General features: G+C 38.3%; 1 protein-coding gene across 1 annotated transcript in view; it reads left to right on the top strand.

Annotated features, from left to right (window-relative positions):
* Nucleotides 1-17,009, top strand: part of lrba (LPS-responsive vesicle trafficking, beach and anchor containing) — an 866,835-nt gene that overhangs the window by 50,276 nt on the left and 799,550 nt on the right. The window contains exons 7-12 of the mRNA XM_060827381.1: nt 814-940; nt 2,458-2,577; nt 11,964-12,110; nt 14,439-14,636; nt 15,451-15,584; nt 16,403-16,511. Coding sequence (XP_060683364.1) covers nt 814-940; nt 2,458-2,577; nt 11,964-12,110; nt 14,439-14,636; nt 15,451-15,584; nt 16,403-16,511 — 835 coding nt within the window. The remainder of the gene's footprint in view (nt 1-813; nt 941-2,457; nt 2,578-11,963; nt 12,111-14,438; nt 14,637-15,450; nt 15,585-16,402; nt 16,512-17,009) is intronic.

Raw genomic sequence — 17,009 nt, 5'->3', positions numbered from 1 at the left:
TATTTGAAAATGGTAGGTAAAGGAGGAGATTGTGGACAGGGGAGTCGGGACAGAAGAAAAGTTGAATAAGTGATAATAGAAGCTGCAGGGTCCCATGTGGAAAATGAGATGTTCTTCAAATTTGTGCTGAGGCTTGCTGGAGCACTTTAGCAGGCCTGTGTCAGAAGTGTTGGAGTGAGAACATCGTGAGTTGAAGTGGCAGGCAACTAGAAACTTGGAGCAATTTTTCTGGGCAGAACATAGGTGTTCTACAAAATGGTCACCCAGTTTTCTCTGTATTCTTAGCATTTGTTTTTATTTCACTGTTCCGACATTCACAGTATTTTACTGTCATTTGAAGTTTTAATTTTTACTTAAGCATAACTGTTTACTCACACTCAACAGGGTATTCTAATATTATGAGAATTAGTTTGGTTTAATTTCACTATGTTTTTCTTGATCCTACCTGTACAAAAGTGCATCCTTAGCTGATGAGGCAACTTCCACAGTTAATATCTTAAGCATATATTTGCTCTCATTCCTAAGACATGCATAGATTTTGCTTTATTACTGAGGAGAACGAGAATGCTTATTCACTATTTAGTTTTGAACAGAGAACTTCACTCAAAAGAATTGCTTCTTTGTTTTACTGTCTTTGACACACTATCCAAATCGCTTCAGTACAATCCTATTCCCACACTCCAATGTGCTTTAAAAAACTATATTTGACTAGTCATGAGCTATGTTGCAGGGAATCTGAGTTGAGGTTGAGTTGATGATGAATTGATTTTTAAAGTTAAAAGTGTTGATTATAACACTTGTTCTTTTCACTAGTTTTCGTACTAACAAAGGACTTGGATATTCTGCTCATTTTGTTGGTGGTTGTTTGATTGTGACATCAATAAAATCAAAAGGAAAAGGATTCCAGCACTGTGTAAAGTATGACTTCAAGCCCCAGAAGGCAAGTATTCATCACCTCATATACTTACTGTGATTGCAGAATTTCATCTTTCAAGAAATTAAATTACTTACTAAACACATTTGTATACAAAAAATTAAGTTGAAATCATTGCAAAATCCATAATTTATTTTCATCAACTGACATAATGCTGAATTTTGAACTGTCTATGCCACTTAATTAAAGCATTTGTTTCAAATGGGAAATACTTCCAGGTTTGCTTACGGGATAGGATCGCTGCCTAATGTGTTGCTTAACTCTCCAGTTCATGTCGGTCTTAATGAACTACTTGTCAGAATACTAGAATTTGCCTTGGTTAGGGAAGAACCTTAGTTTACTGCATGTTTTGGAGGTTCCAGTGTTGGACTGGGACTACCTTATTTGGAAGCTAGTGTTTCCAAATAATCCTCTTGGACTATAACCTGATGTGTGATTTTTACCTTTACTACACTTACTGGTTTTGTGCTACTTAAACAGTGTAAATGTGTGGATGTCTGAAGTGGATGATGTTTGCGTTCAGCTGTGATGCAGTAGTTACTAGGTTGTCAACTTCAATCGCCATGGTTCATCTGAATACAGCCAATGAGTGGCTATTGTTTGCAACTGTGTCAGTATTGCTTCAAGCAAGAAAAAAATGGAAAGATGAGGAAGTGCAAAGGTTATCAAGGTGGGTAGGATGTTGGAAGAAAATTTGAGTGGTGAAGGCATTGCTGTCCATATATTTAGTTAAAGGGAGGAAAGAAGGAAATCAAAGAAGCTGGAATGTAAGAAATGTAGACTTAAAATAATGTGGAAGGAGGTGGTGGTGTTTGGGGGCACTTTTTGTAAAGTTATAGCAGACTGTAGAAAGAGAGACCAGGTGGAATGTGCTGTGATGTCATGGAATACTTTAAATAACATGTGAATTTTAAATTTGAAGCACAGATCAACTTAGAGTTAATGTAGGTCAACAAGAATAGGGGAGCTGAGTAGGAAAGATTTAGGGGATGAGATATGAGGAATAGTCTTTTAACGTTTATGAAGAATGACTCTTGGCTGGGGAACTACTTTGTACTCACTGTTCATTTGACAGCACTGTTGTCCATGCGATTGTAATGAACTTGCAATACCAAGATTTGAAGTATAATGTCTGCACCTTGAACATCACTCTGAAATTTGTAATTGTGTCTTTTTTTTTAAAAAAAAGCAACCTGAATTATTATATATTGGTCACTTGTATTTCAGTCATTTTTTTTCCCATATGAGTGCAAAAACATGATTCACTGCAAATATTAGAAATCTTAAGAGTTGCTTTCTTGAATAACTATGTTTGAGGAACCCTGTAGTATTTGCAAATAGTAAGTAATAGTATTTAGTTGGGAAGCTTAATGTATTAAATAAAAGCTACAATAAAATAAATATTTATTTCATATGTTGTACAGTAATATGAGGAAATGTGCATCTGTTTACTGTGCCAGTTATTTAATGAAAGTGAATTGTTGAAAATATAACAAAAGTAAGTTGTAAATTTTTTACTATAGTGGTATATGGTGACAATAGTGCATATTTACAATCGATGGAAAAACAGTGAGATCCGGTGTTATGTGAATGGTGAATTGGCATCCTTTGGAGAGATTACATGGCTTGTGAATACTAGTGATGTAAGTAACATTATAAAACTTGAAAACCTTTGTTGAATATTTAGAGGTCAGTTCATAAATGATTTTTGTTCAAATGTAAATTCTTTGTAACCATGTTTACCTGAATTCTTTCTTCAATTCTACTTATTCCTGATGACATTTATAATGCCACAACTGAAATCACAGTTGGAAAAACTTTTAATGGTTTAAAAGCCTGTTAAATTCATGTTTCCCACTTTTGAACATTAATTCATTTTGAACTCATCCTTCGCTGAGTCAATCGATCCCAGTCCATTTTCTTGTTATATCTTTTGATTCATTAAAATAAAATGACAGACCAATTCTTTAAGTGCAAATGTCTCTTGGAATTTAAATGTAAGCTTAGGTCTCCTGGTGATGTATTCAAAACGCTGGTTTTCTGTTTATTGGCCTTATTTCTTTTGCAATGTGGTAATATACTGATAATGAAAATTTAGATATTAAATTAAATATTAGGTCTACGGGAGTATTTTGAGACAATTTTGGAATTTATTCTTAATTATTTTCAAATAACGTTATTATAAGATGGGCTTTTTAAATCTTTGACCTTTTTAAAAAATCTGCAATAGCTAGAGCCTGAGAATTTCCAGAAGTGTACACAATATTTTTTAAACAAAGGTAAAGATTTTAATATTTCAACTTGAGTTGAAGACTAACAAATTTTAAATAGTAAATTGCCTAATCTTTTCTGTTAGTTTAAAGATTGTGCACAGTTGAGCTGTATGAATCTAATAAATGTGAAATATCTGAAATTGAAATAAATCATCTAATTCATGAATATTGCAAAAGGGTTTTAATATCCAAGTTTTTGAATGTTTGATACACATTCGTTGCTTCTTTTGAGTGAAACATTATTTGGGTTATCATGGTGTATGCTGAGTGCAAAGTAGTTGTTGAAATCCTCATCATTCAAGATTACAGGTCAAATAACTGAAAATCTGTCATTGCTCCCTCATTGGATTAATTTGAAGGATGTTCCTGAATCTGGGCACTCAGTATAAGATATAGGATGGGTCATTTAGGACTGAAACAGGGAGAACTTTCGTTGTCCAGAGAGTGGTGAATCTTTTGAATTCTCTACTACAGAAAGTGGTTGGGCCAAAACGTTGAATGTTTTCAAGAAAGAGTTAGATATAGTTCTTATGGCTAAATTGATCAAAATGTACAGGAAGAAAGTGGAAACACAGTACAGATCTAGATGGTCAGCCATGATCATATTGAATGGTAGAGCAGGCTCAAAGGACTGAAAGCTTTATTCCTACTTCCTATGTTTCTGTGGAATTCTCTGACCTAGATAATTGCATTCTCCTTATGTATGGCACAATTTAGGTCCATAAGACATTAGGAGCAGAAATTAGGCCATTCAGCCCATTGAGTCGGCTTTGCCATTCAATCGTGGCTGATAAGTTTCTCAACAGCTTTCTTCTCATAACCCTTGAATCTCTTAATACCCAAGAACCTATCTATCTCAATTTTAAATGTACTCGATGACCTGGCCTCCCCAGCCCACTGTGGCAATGAATTCCATAGATTCACCACTCTCTCTGGCTGAAGACATTTCTCCTTATCTCCGTACTAAAAAGTCTTCTCTTCTGTTACTTTAAGGCTATTCCCTTAAGTCTGAGGGTCTCCTACCAATGGAAACATCTTCCCAACATCTACTCTGTCCAGGCCATTCGGTATTTCAATGTTATATTTAGATCTCCCCTCATCCTTCTAGATTCTGAGAATAAACCCAAAGTCCTCAAGTGTTCCTTATATGTCAAGCTTTTCATTCCTGGGAGTATTCTCATGAACCTCCTCTGAACATTCTCTAGGACCAGCACATCCTTTGAGATATGGGGCCCAAAACTGCGCACAATACTCTAAATGTGGCGTGACCAGAGTCTTGTATAGCCTCAGACGTACATCCCTGCTTTTATATTCAAGTCCTCTCAAAATAACTGTCAACATTGCATTTGCCTTTCTAATGACTCACTCACCCTGCAAGTTTACCTTGAGAGAATTCTGGACTAGAACTCCCAAGTATCTTTGTAATTCAGACTTCTGAATTTTCTCCCCATTAGAAAATAGTCCATGCCTCTATTCTTCTTCCCAAAGTGCATGACATCACACTTTCCCACGTTATACTCCATCTACTACATCTTTGCCCACTCTCCTAATCTGTCTAAATCCTTCTGTACCTGTCCCGCCTCCTCAATGCTACTTGTCCCTCTACCTATCTTTGTACCATTTGCAAACTTAGCCAGAATGCCATCAGTTTCTTCATCTGGATTGTTAATGTATAAAGTGAAAATTTTTGGTCCCAGCATTGAGCCTTTCAGAACATCACTTGGCACCAAGGACCCTCTTGTATCCACTCTCTGCTTTCTGCCAGACAGCCAAGCTTCTATCCATGCTAGCACCTTGCTTCTGACACCATGAGCCCTTATTTTACTCAGTAGCATCATGTGTGGCACCTTGTCAAAGGCCTTCTTGAAGTCCAGGTAGATAATCTCCATTGGCTCTCCTTAATGTAATCTGCTTGTTACTTCCTCAAAGATTTCTAGCAGGTTTGTCAGGCATGACCTCCCCTTGATGAAACTATGCTGACTTGGCACCATTTTACCATACACTTCCAAGTATTCTGAAATCTTATCCTTCACAATGGATTTCAGGATCTTCCCCATGCCTGAGGTTAGGCAAATTGGTCTATAATTTTCTGCCTTTGGCCTTACTCCCTTTTTAAAATAGGGGTATCACATTAGTGGCTTTCCAATCCTCTGGGACCCTCTCTGATTCCAATGATTCTTGAAAGATCACTACTAATGCCTTCGCTATCTCTTCAGTTATTTCCCTTAGAACTCTTAGGTCCTGAAAGCCAGAAAGTATTCGTTGTTATACTAAGGAAGATTATCTCTCTAACTTTAAGAGTAAACCACTTGTACAAATGATTGTATGCTTAGAAAAAAGCCTGTCCTTGTTCAGGCCTAAAGGAAAGAAAGCTTCAGCAATTTAAAAACAATTGCACGCTCCACTCTTTTTCTTGCTACATTTACAAAAAATATATATGAAAAGGCTAAAGTGTGCACTTTTATGACGCATAAATTAGATCACATACAATTAAAGTATGTCTATTACTCAACATATAATCAGACAAAGCAGGCCTGCCAACAGTGAGTGTGACATAGAAGAACAAATAGGTAAACAGATTATGGAAAGATGGAGAGGCAACAGGGTGATGATGGGAGATTTTAATTTTCCTGACATTGATTGGGATACAGCTAGTGTCAGAGGTCTGGATGGGGCAGAATTTGTAAAAATAGTCTGATGAGGTAAGGGGCCATATTGAATCTGGTGTTGGGGAATGAGACAGGCCAGGTGGTAGAAGTTGCGGTGGGAATAGTGACCACAATTCTAAGTTTTAGAAAACTCATAGACAAAGATGAGAGGTTCCTAAGAGAAGAGTGCTAAACTGGATCAAAGCCAATTATATCAAAATTAGGCAGGAGCCAGGAAATGTGGATTAGACACAGCTAATTGAAGCGAAGTCCACATTTGATATGTGGGAGGCTTTCAAAGATAGTGCAGGTTAGGCATGTTCCATTGAAAGCAAAAGATAGGAAAGGCAAGATTTGTGAACCGTGGGTGACTGGAGAAATCGTACGACTAACCAAGAGGAAAAAGGAAGTGTACACTAGGTCCAGGCGGCTAAGAACAGAACGGGCCCCAGAGGAATATTGGAAGAGTAAGACCAGTCTTAAATGAGGAATCAAGTAGGCTAAAAGGGGTCATGGAATAGTTTTAGCAAGCAGAATTAAGGAGAATCCAAAGCATTTTATTCTTATATAAGAAGCAAGCGAGTAGCTAGAAGAAGGATTGGTCCAAGAAAGGATAACTAAGGAAGGTTGTGGGTCGAACCTGAGAGAATGAGTATGATTCTGAATGATTACCTTGCATCAGTGTTGGTTGAAGAGAGGGACATGATGAATGTTGAGATTAGAGATGGAAGTTTGATTTCTCTGGATCACGTTGACATAAGGAGGGAGGATGTGTTGGGTCAGCTAAAGGATATTAAGGTGGACAAATCCCCAGGTCTGGATGGAATCAATCCCAGGTTGCTGAGGGAATTGAGAGAGGAAATAGCTGGGGCCCTGACAGATATCTTTGTGGCATCCTTAAATTCAGGTGAGGTGCTGGAAGACTGAAAAGTTGCTCATGTTGTCCCCCTGTACAAGAAGGGTAGTAGGGATATTCTGGGTAACTACAGACCAATGAGCCTGACGTCAGTGATGGGAAAGTTGCTGGAGAAGGTCCTGAGGGATAGGATCTATTTATATTTAGAAAAGAATGGGCAACATGGTTTTGTGCGGGAGAGATTATGTCTTACCAACTTAGTAGAGTTCTTTGAGGAAGTGACCAAGTTGATAGATGAAGGAAGGGCTGTAGATGTCATTAACATGGACTTTAGTAAGGCATTTGATAAGGTTCCCCATGGTAAACTAATAGAGAAAGTGAAGTTACATGGTGCAGGGTATTCTAGCTAGGTGGATAAAGAACTGGTTGAGCAACAGGAGACAGAGGGGGTTGAAGGGAGTTTCTCGAAATTGAGGAAGGTGACCAGTGGTGTTCCACAGGGCTCGGTGGTGGGGCCACTGTTGTTTGTGATATACAGAAATGATCTGGAAGAGGGCACTGTTGGAATGATCAGCAAGTTTGCAGGTGACACAAAGATTGATGGAGTAGCAGAAAGCTATCAAAAAATACAGGAGAATATAGATAGACTGTAGAGTTGGGCGGAGAAGTGGCAGATGGAGTTCAATCCAGGCAAATGTGAGGTGATGCATTTTGGGAAGTCTAATTCTAGAGTGAATTATACAGTAAACGGAAGAGTCTTGGGAAAAGTTGATGGGCCGAGAGATCTGGGTGTTCCGAATCATTGTACCCTGAAAGTTGCTGGACAGGTGGATAGAGTGGTCAAGAAGGCATATGGTATGCTTGCCTTCATCAGACGGAGTATTGAGTATAAGAACTGGCAGGTTATTGTTGTGGTTCTGTTTGCCGAGCTGGGAGTTTTTGTTGCAAACGTTTCGTCCCCTTTCTAGGTGACATCTTCAGTGATTGGGACCCTCCTGTGAAGCGCTTCTGTGCTGATTCCTCCGGCATTTATACTGGTTTGAATCTGCCGTTTCCGGTTGTCAGTTGCTGTCCACTGCAGTGGCCAGTATATAGGGTTTAGGTCAATGTGTCTGTTGATAGAATTTGTGGATGAGTGCCATGCCTCTAGGAATTCCCTGGCTGTTCCTTGTTTGGCCTGCGCTATAATAGTGGTGTTGTCCCAATCGAATTCGTGTTGTTTGTCATCTGAGTGTATGGCTACTAGGGATAGCTGGTCGTGTCGTTTCGTGGCTAGTTGGTGTTCATGGATGCGGGTTGTTAGCTGTCTTCCTGTTTGTCCTATGTAGTGTTTTGTGCAGTCCTTGCATGGGATTTTGTACACTACGTTGGTTTTGCTCATGCTGGGTATCAGGTCCTTTGTCCTGGTGAGTTGTTGTCTGAGGGTGGCTGTTGGTTTGTGTGCTGTTATGAGTCCTAGTGGTCGCAGCAGTCTGGCTGTCAGTTCAGAAATGCTCCCGATGTATGGGAGTGTAGCCAGTCCTTTGGGTTGTGGCATGTCCTCATTTCGTTGTCTTTCCTTAAGGCATCTGTTGATGAAACACAGAAATAGAGAACACACACCGGATCATCAACGCCACACACACAGGAATCCGATTCACCAGAGAAAAAGAAAAGGACGACCAGCTCCCATTCCTAGACGTGATGGTACAAAGAACACCGAACGGAGAATTCACAACGAAGGTATACAGGAAAGCCACACACACAGACCAAGTCCTGAACTATGAAAGCAACCACCCCAACACACACAAACGAAGTTGCATCAGGACATTTTTCAAAAGGGCTACAATACACTGCAGCACACCTGAACTACAAAAAGAGGAAGAAGAGACCTATACAAGGTATTCACCAAGAACGGATACCCGCGCAATTTCATCAACAGAAGACTTAAGGAAAGACAACGAAATGAGGACATGCCACAACCCAAAGGACTGGCCACACTCACATACATCAGGAGCATTTCTGAACTGACAGCCAGACTGCTGCGACCACTAGGACTCTCAACAGCACACAAACCAACAGCCACCCTCAGACAACAACTCACCAGGACAAAGGACCCGATATCCAGCATGAGCAAAACCAATGTAGTGTACAAAATCCCATGCAAGGACTGCACAAAACAGTTCATAGGACAAACAGGAAGACAGCTAACAACCAGCATCCATGAACACCAATTAGCCACGAAACGACACGACCAGCTATCCCTAGTAGCCATACACTCAGGTGACAAACAACATGAATTTGATTGGGACAACACCACTATTATAGGGCAGGCCAAACAGAGAACAGCCAGGAAATTCCTAGAGGCATGGCACTCATCCACAAATTCTATCAACAGAAACATCGACCTAGACCCTATATACCGGCCACTGCAGTGGACAGCAACTGACAACCGGAAGCGGCAGATTCAAACCAATATAAATGCCGGAGGAATCAGCACAGAAGTGCTTCACAGGAGGGTCCCAATCACTGAAGATGTCACCTAGAAAGGGGACGAAACGTTTACAACAAAAACTCCCAGCTCGGTGAACAGAACCACAACAACGAGCACCCGAGCTACAAATCTTCTCACAAACTTTGAACTGGCAGGTTATGTTAAAATTGTACGTGGCATTGGTTTGGCCGCATTTAAAATACTGTGTACACTTCTGGTTGCCACATTAGCAAAAGGGTGTGGATGCTTTGGACAGGGTGCAGAGAAGGTTTGAGGATGTTGCCTGGTATGGAAGATTCTAGATATGAAGAGAGGTTGAGTAGGTTAAGTTTGTTTTCATTAGAAAAAAGGAGATTAAGGGGGGACCTGATGGAGGGCTACAAAATCATGAAGGGTATAGATCGGGTGGATAGAGAAGCTTTTTCCCAGGGTGAAGAATTCAATAACGAGAGGTCACACTTTCAAAGTGAGAGGTGAAAAGTTTAAGGGGGATACATGCGACAAGTACTTTAGACAGAGGGTGGTAGGTGCCTGAAATGCATTGCCAGCAGAGGAGTTGAAGCAAGCACGGTAGATTCATTTAAGATGCGTCTGGACAGATGCATGAGTAGGTGGAGAGCAGAGGAATACAGATGCTTAGGAATTGGGCGACAGGTTTAGACATTGGATTTGGATCGGTTCAGGCTTGAAGAGCCGATAGTTCTGCTCCTGTGTTGTAAATTTTCTTTGCTCTTTAATTACCCACATGTGGCTGGTGGATAATATGTTGGACAACAAAGTCCTTGCATGCATCTAATTCTTTAACATAAATTATTGCTTCTCAAACTTTTTTTCCAGTGGATCCCATTTTGAAGTTTAAATTGTTGTAACTTCTCGATGAAATCTGAGGGCTGGGTAGTGGGGTCTGTCTGTTTGTGTATTGTAGCTTGCCATGGCAGTCATTGCTGTATTGTAGCTTGCAATGCCAAGTTTTCAGCTCATGATCCCTCTTGGATCTTAGCCTTCACTATAGAGGCCTTGTCTTAAATAATACCATTAATTCTATGATCACTTGGTGAGCAGTTATTTATCAGGTTAATTCAAAGAATGATGTGTTTTCTCCCAGGCTATCCTATGGGTTAAAGTGAAGCAAACTTTTTTTAGTGAAACTATTCACAAAATTGTAACATATTATACATGGAGCTCAGAGTTATTGCATGGACTCTGAGGTTTGATTCCTAAATAAATCCTAAATGAATAAAATATTTCCCAATAAAATTCACTGAAGAGGAGGAAAACAACAACAAACTGTCATTCCTAGATGTCATAATAGAGTGAACAGCCATTGGGAAATTTCAAACTGGTGTCTCCAGAAAAACAACACATACTGACCAAATACCAAACTACAGAAGCAATCATCCCAGCACACTCAAACAAAACTGCATTAGAATATTATTTCAACGAGCCCCCACACACTGCAGTGCTGAGGAAAATCATCTATACACTGTATTCAAAAAGAACAGGTACCCAATGAACACAGTCCACTGATTTCTCAGCAATAAACCCCAAAAAGTGAACAAAACGTGCCCAGAAACCCTAGCCACACTCCCCTGCATCAAAGACCTCTCGGAAATGACTGCCTGACTACTCCGACCTTATGGCATTATGGTCGCCCACAAACACTAAAACAGCAGCGAATGAACTTGAAGGAGCCTATACAGACAATAAGCAAAACTAATGTTGTTTGCAAAATACCTTGCAAGAACTGTAACAAACACTATATAGACAAATGGGCAGAAAACTAGCCAAAAGAATATATGAACATCAACTAGCCACAAAAAAGACATGACCCACTGTCACTAGTATCCTTACATACAGATGAGGAAGGACACCACTTTGACTGGGACAACACATCCATCCTAGGACAAACCAAACAGAGACAAGCACGAGAATTCCTAGAAGCAATGCATCCCAACCGGAACTCTATCAACAAAGACAATGACAATCTCATTTATCATTCCCTGAGAAAAAGAACAGGAAATGGTGTCACCACAGGATATGATGTCACCAACCCATGGAGCCCTAAAAGCACAAATAGAAAGTGAGCCATACCGCCAGTGCTTTATCCGGAGGCTCACTGATGTTACCTAGTATGGTGATGAAACATCTAAAAATGAACTTTCCAGCTTAGCAAGCAAACCTACATTCAGATATTTCCCAATTCATAGTAATTTTCATGGAGTGTAGTTATCCTTCACATATTAATCCTCCACTCTGATTACTTGCGTGCTGCTTATAGAAAAATGCATGGGACTTTGGACCATTGCTGCTACATTATAGATATAGATGAGAGAATGCTGTTAATAATGTGGGTGGCACGGTGGCACAGTGGTTAGCACTGCTGCCTCTCAGTGCTAGAGACCCGGGTTCAATTCCTGCCTCAGGTCACTCTCTGTTTGGAGTTTGAGTTCCCACAATCCAAAAATGTGCAGGTTAGGTGAATTGGCCGAGCTAAATTGCCTGTAGTGTGAGATGAAGGGGTAAATGTAGGAGGATGGGTCTGGGTGGGTTACGCTTCGGCGGGTCGGTGTGGACTTGTTGGGCTGAAGGGCCTGTTTGCACACTGTAAGTAATGTAATCTATTAGAGAAGTATACATGAAATAATGTGGCTTATCACCTACTAAAACATCTTTACAAATAACTCATTTTGTAAATTACTATCTTTAGAAATGAGAATTTGAATTAAGTTTGGAATGTACACATTAATAACTTTATAATTTCATCTGTTTATATTTTTAGACATTTGATAAATGTTTCCTGGGATCTTCAGAAACAGCAGATGCAAACAGAGTATTCTGTGGGCAACTTGGAGCAGTTTATGTCTTTGCTGAAGCTCTAAATGCAGCACAGATATTTGCAATATATCAATTAGGTCCTGGATATAAGGTATTCTAATGTGAGAATTTAGTTTAAAGATAAATGAAATTTCATTTTTGAGATGAGCCACTAGTCAGACTGTCTGTTAATAGTGGTTACTTACTGTAGAATTCAATTCAGTTGCAGCTCTGAATGATTTAGATTAACATCAAATTATAAGACTTGTTAAGATTAATGATATTTTTGGTGGCATTGCCCTGTCAAAAAATGTTTACAAAAAGCAGCTAGATGGTGTAACTTCTGGTACACCCATTTATTAGCATGTAGTCAGACATTACTTGTTACACGACTGTAGTGACTACTCAATTTTTAGAACTTTTTAAATTAAAAGTAATAGTGTCATGGAATCTGTGATATACCATTTCATGTACACCATGCCTGCTTGGAATTTATGATTATTTGGTAATGCAAACTGTGAATGCAAGTCTATAATCGGACCCATTTTGTATCTTACTACTATCAAGTAGGTACAAAAGCAGTGATGCTAAAATCAAAGTATGGAAATGGAAACTAATTATTTCAGCTCAGTAATGCATGATTGGCATTTTTGAAATCTCAATCTAGTCCTAACTAGAGAAGACAGCATTTAATTTTGTAAAAAGGCAAATTATGAGTAGAAGATTTGAGTACATAGAACATAAAACAAAGAACAATACAGGATAGAACAGGCCCTTCGGCCCTCAATGTTGCACCGGCCTGTGAACTATTCTCATTTCATCCCCCTACACTATCCCGTCGTCATCCATGTGCTTATCCCCGACTTGTTTAAATCTCCCTCATGTGGCTGTGTTGACTACATTGGCAGGTAGGGCATTCCATGTCCTTACCACTCTCAAGTAAAGAACCTGCCACTGACATCTGTCTTAAATCTATCACCCCTTAATTTGTAGTTCTGCCCCCTTGTACAAGCTGACGTCATCATTCTTGGAAAAAGACTTTCACTGTCTACCCTATCGAATCCTCTGATCATCTCGTCAATTAGCAGTTTGGGTTTCTTTCTCCCTCTCTCTCCCCCTCACTGACCTCACCATGTGCTTCCTTTGTCTGTTCCTCTCCCTTTTAAAAGTGTTGTTTTACCTTTATTTTCCTCCAAAGTTCCAAAACAATGCAACAGGATGTAAAACAGTAATTGCTGCTCCTGGAATTCGAGGAAATCACCTCCAACACCTAAAATAACTAAAAAAAAAAGAAACAGCCTATTGGAATCAGAAATTTTTCCCGTCCTCCATCTTAGATTACCCAGAATCCTTTTTCTTCAAAAAACTCAATCACATTAGATCTTCCGGCAACTCACCTGTGGCTATCAGTGATGCAAATATCTCGGCAAAGAGCCCAACAACTAGCTTGCCACAAAAGTCTAGGGTATACTGATCAGGTCCTGGGGATTTATCCACCTTTTATCTGTTTTAAGTCACAAATTCTATTACACTGGGGTTCACTTAAGATACTTAACTGAGACATTGCTATCATATTGCTATTTGTAGCAAACTGATACTATTTTATGCACTTCCTTTTATGTTGATAAATTGATAGAGATGTAGATGAAATTTCCTTGTATGCAGTAGTGATTGTAGAATTTGTACAATGATGAGAGGTTGATGAACACACAAGGCCATATTAAATCAGTACATGACAGGTGAAGGAGTAAAAGGATACAATATTAGGATGAGAATAAATAAAGTGCATGGAGAGTCACGTGGAGCATAAAGCAATACAGACCTGGTTTAAATGGATTAATTCTCTGCTGTTAATTCTTTGTACTATTGTAGGATTGAGAAAACAGACCTGTACATTATGTATGCAACTCTTTGCAATACCACTACCTCATCCCTGGAATCCTCAGTGTTTTGTATGTCTTGATTGATATGCTAATAGTGCTGTAGGCTGCATTTGAGTTGACAAGCTGTTGCAAGATATTGCAGCATTAGTCCTGAGTTGTAAATCTTTTCTCAGCAATGCTATTCAGTGTCAGGTGGAAATTTTGTTGTTCACCTAAAGTTCAGAAGGAAAATATTGTGGATGCTGTAAATCTGAAGTAACAATGAAAACAAGAACAGAGTGCTATCCAGCACTTTGTATTATCATTTTAGAAGTGATGCTGTTCTTAATTTTATGCAAATTAATCTTTTGTAACAGTGCAGTACTGTATATGTAATGAATCCACAGTAATTGGATTTCACTCTCTGCCAGACAGGTCAGTAGATATGGCCCAGTTTCCAAATTTGAATGCTTAGTTAAACTATGGAGATAAGTTGATCTGTGTTAGTAAATAAACTTGGGCATAACTTCATGCAGTGAGGTGTGTTTTTGAATTGCGATTTCTTTGCTTTTTTGTAGGGTACGTTTAAATTCAAGGCAGAAAGTGACCTCTTACTTGCTGAGCACCACAAGTCACTGCTCTACGATGGGAAGTTGTCGAGTAGTATTGCATTCACTTACAACCCAAAGGCCACAGATGCTCAGCTCTGTCTAGAATCATCCCCAAAGGATAATCCATCTATTTTTGTACATTCTCCACATGCTCTAATGCTTCAGGTAAAATCAAATTCGTTTGATCTCTATAATATAGGTAAAGAATGTGATAAATATTTTTATGTTGAAAAATATTTAATTACCACATCATAAAGATAAACAGTGTTGAAGCACTGGTCAGACAGCATCTGTGGAGAGAGCAACAGGTCGAAGGTGAGTCTTTCTTGGAAGTCCTATTGGATTTGAGAAATTTACTCTAATGTTTCTCTCCCAGCAGATGTAGCTTGACCTGCTGAATTTCTGTTATTATTTTTAGATTTCTTGCATGCATGATATTTTGTTTCGTGTAACACACCTGCAGGTTGGGAATATTATGGACAAATGCTTGTATTAAAATGGCTTAAATGAAGCAAGAAGTTCTCTCTCTAAATGAAGTTAACTATTTTTATACAATTTCAGTTATATGGGAAACTACTTGCACGTAAATTTTAATGTTCTGGCTCAGCAACAATTGCACAACATCATTTTATGATTTTGTTGTGACTTTAAGTACTGAATATTTGTAAAGCAAAGTTAAGATTTAGTTTTTGATCCATGCGAATGATCTACTTATACGGAAAAAATGTTCAGATTCAAGGTTTGATAGTCATTGAAGGATTTTGACACACTAGAAAAGGCTGTAATGGAACTAGAACTTTTGTAATTATAAAATATATTCTTAAAATAAGTTCTTAGCATAAAAATCTGAATGCTAAAATTATAGTATGCTAATTTTAAATAAATGTGACTTTTTTCTTGCATTTCCAAAACATTTTCATAAAGGTGCAAGTGTAAAGTTCATCTTTGGTGATTTTGATTTTAAATTTCTTTCAAATAGGACGTCAAAGCTGTTGTAACACATTCTGTACAAAGTGCTATACATTCAATTGGTGGCATCCAGGTGCTTTTTCCATTATTTGCACAGCTCGATTACAGACAGCATTCTTCTGACCAAGTTGACAGCACAGTTTGGTAAGTAACTCTAAGATGTATTACATCCTGTTCTGGGATTGATTGTTCATTATTCCAAGGATACCGTGATAGGTTAACAGTGGAAGTCAAGAAATTTGCAGCTCAAAAGCATATTAATTGACTTGTCAAACTTGTGTTAGCTCTTTGAAAGATGAGTCATGCTTAATCTGTATTTTCACATTTTATTCATAACCTTGTAAATTTCTCAACCTTCAGGACCTGTTCAACTCACCACTTTACCTTGATTTTTGAGAACCTCTCATCTTGAAAGTTTCCATAACTTATTAGCATTAAAATTTTAAAGAAATGAACCTATACTTGTTAGCCATCAGTCACTTCTCTTCATGCAGTAGGTATCAGTTTTGAATTTCTTCTCAGATTTCCACGCTGTCTTCTCAAGGTCACATTTTTCACTGTCACTAATCCTCTGCTGCTAGTGTTTCTACTTTTATCTGCTATCATTTTTCACCATTTCTCTTCATGATTCTTCTGTGTTTATTAATTCTTGTATTGTTTCCTCTCAAACTTGTTTTTCTACTCTCTGTTACATTTTTTTTTCAAAATCATTCTCTCTGCTACAATTAAGTAAAGAATGCTTAGCTGCTCCAAGAATTTCCTTTTGTTGATTGCAGCACTCCATTCCTACAGTGCATTGATCCAAATAGTTTGTTGTTGATCTTAAAAAAAGAAGCATTACAAGAACTTAATGAGCTAATATAGGTTGTAACTGTCAAAATAATTTGCTATCTGAAATTCTCTTGGTTCAGGCATATTTGGAATGTTAATGACTTCATCTCCTTTTTCTGACTTTATTTTAGCTCCACATTGTTGGCTTTTATAATGGAATTACTGAAGAACTCTGTGGCCATGCAAGAGCAAATACTCTCTTCTAAAGGCTTTCTTGTCATTGGATATAGCCTCGAAAAGGTCAATATTGAAACAACCTATTAATTTTTTTGTATGGTTTTAAACAAGGCTCAGCAATTAATTTAATCCAATCAAACATGAAACAACTTAACACTGTTTCTCAAAGCATTGATTCTTGGAGTACATTGCCCAATTCAACAGGCGAAAAGTGTTTTTAGAAAACCAAAAAAGCACTATTCTTAAAAAGTGTTTTGCATTTTCTTCCCATTAAAGTGCAGGGTAACTTCATTGAAAGGTCAGAGGCAATGTACAATTTACATGCTCCAAGACATCTTATTTCTTGTTTGATAGCAGGAAGATTTGAGGAATTGAATAAATCTGCAGTTCTTAAATTTGTCTCTCTAAATCTTTACCATTTTATAATCATGAATATAATGAAACAAGTGATGAGCTTGTTTGACTTTCCCTTGCCTGTATAAGTAAGAAAAAAAACTTGGGTTTTTGTAGACCATTGTTTTGTCAGTGGATTACTTTTGAATTTTAGTCATTGTACTGTAA

The sequence above is a fragment of the Hemiscyllium ocellatum genome, chromosome 1, assembly GCF_020745735.1.
Source record: "Hemiscyllium ocellatum isolate sHemOce1 chromosome 1, sHemOce1.pat.X.cur, whole genome shotgun sequence".
Classification (NCBI taxonomy): Eukaryota; Metazoa; Chordata; class Chondrichthyes; order Orectolobiformes; family Hemiscylliidae; genus Hemiscyllium; species Hemiscyllium ocellatum.
This window is presented reverse-complemented; position numbering and strand designations above follow the sequence as displayed.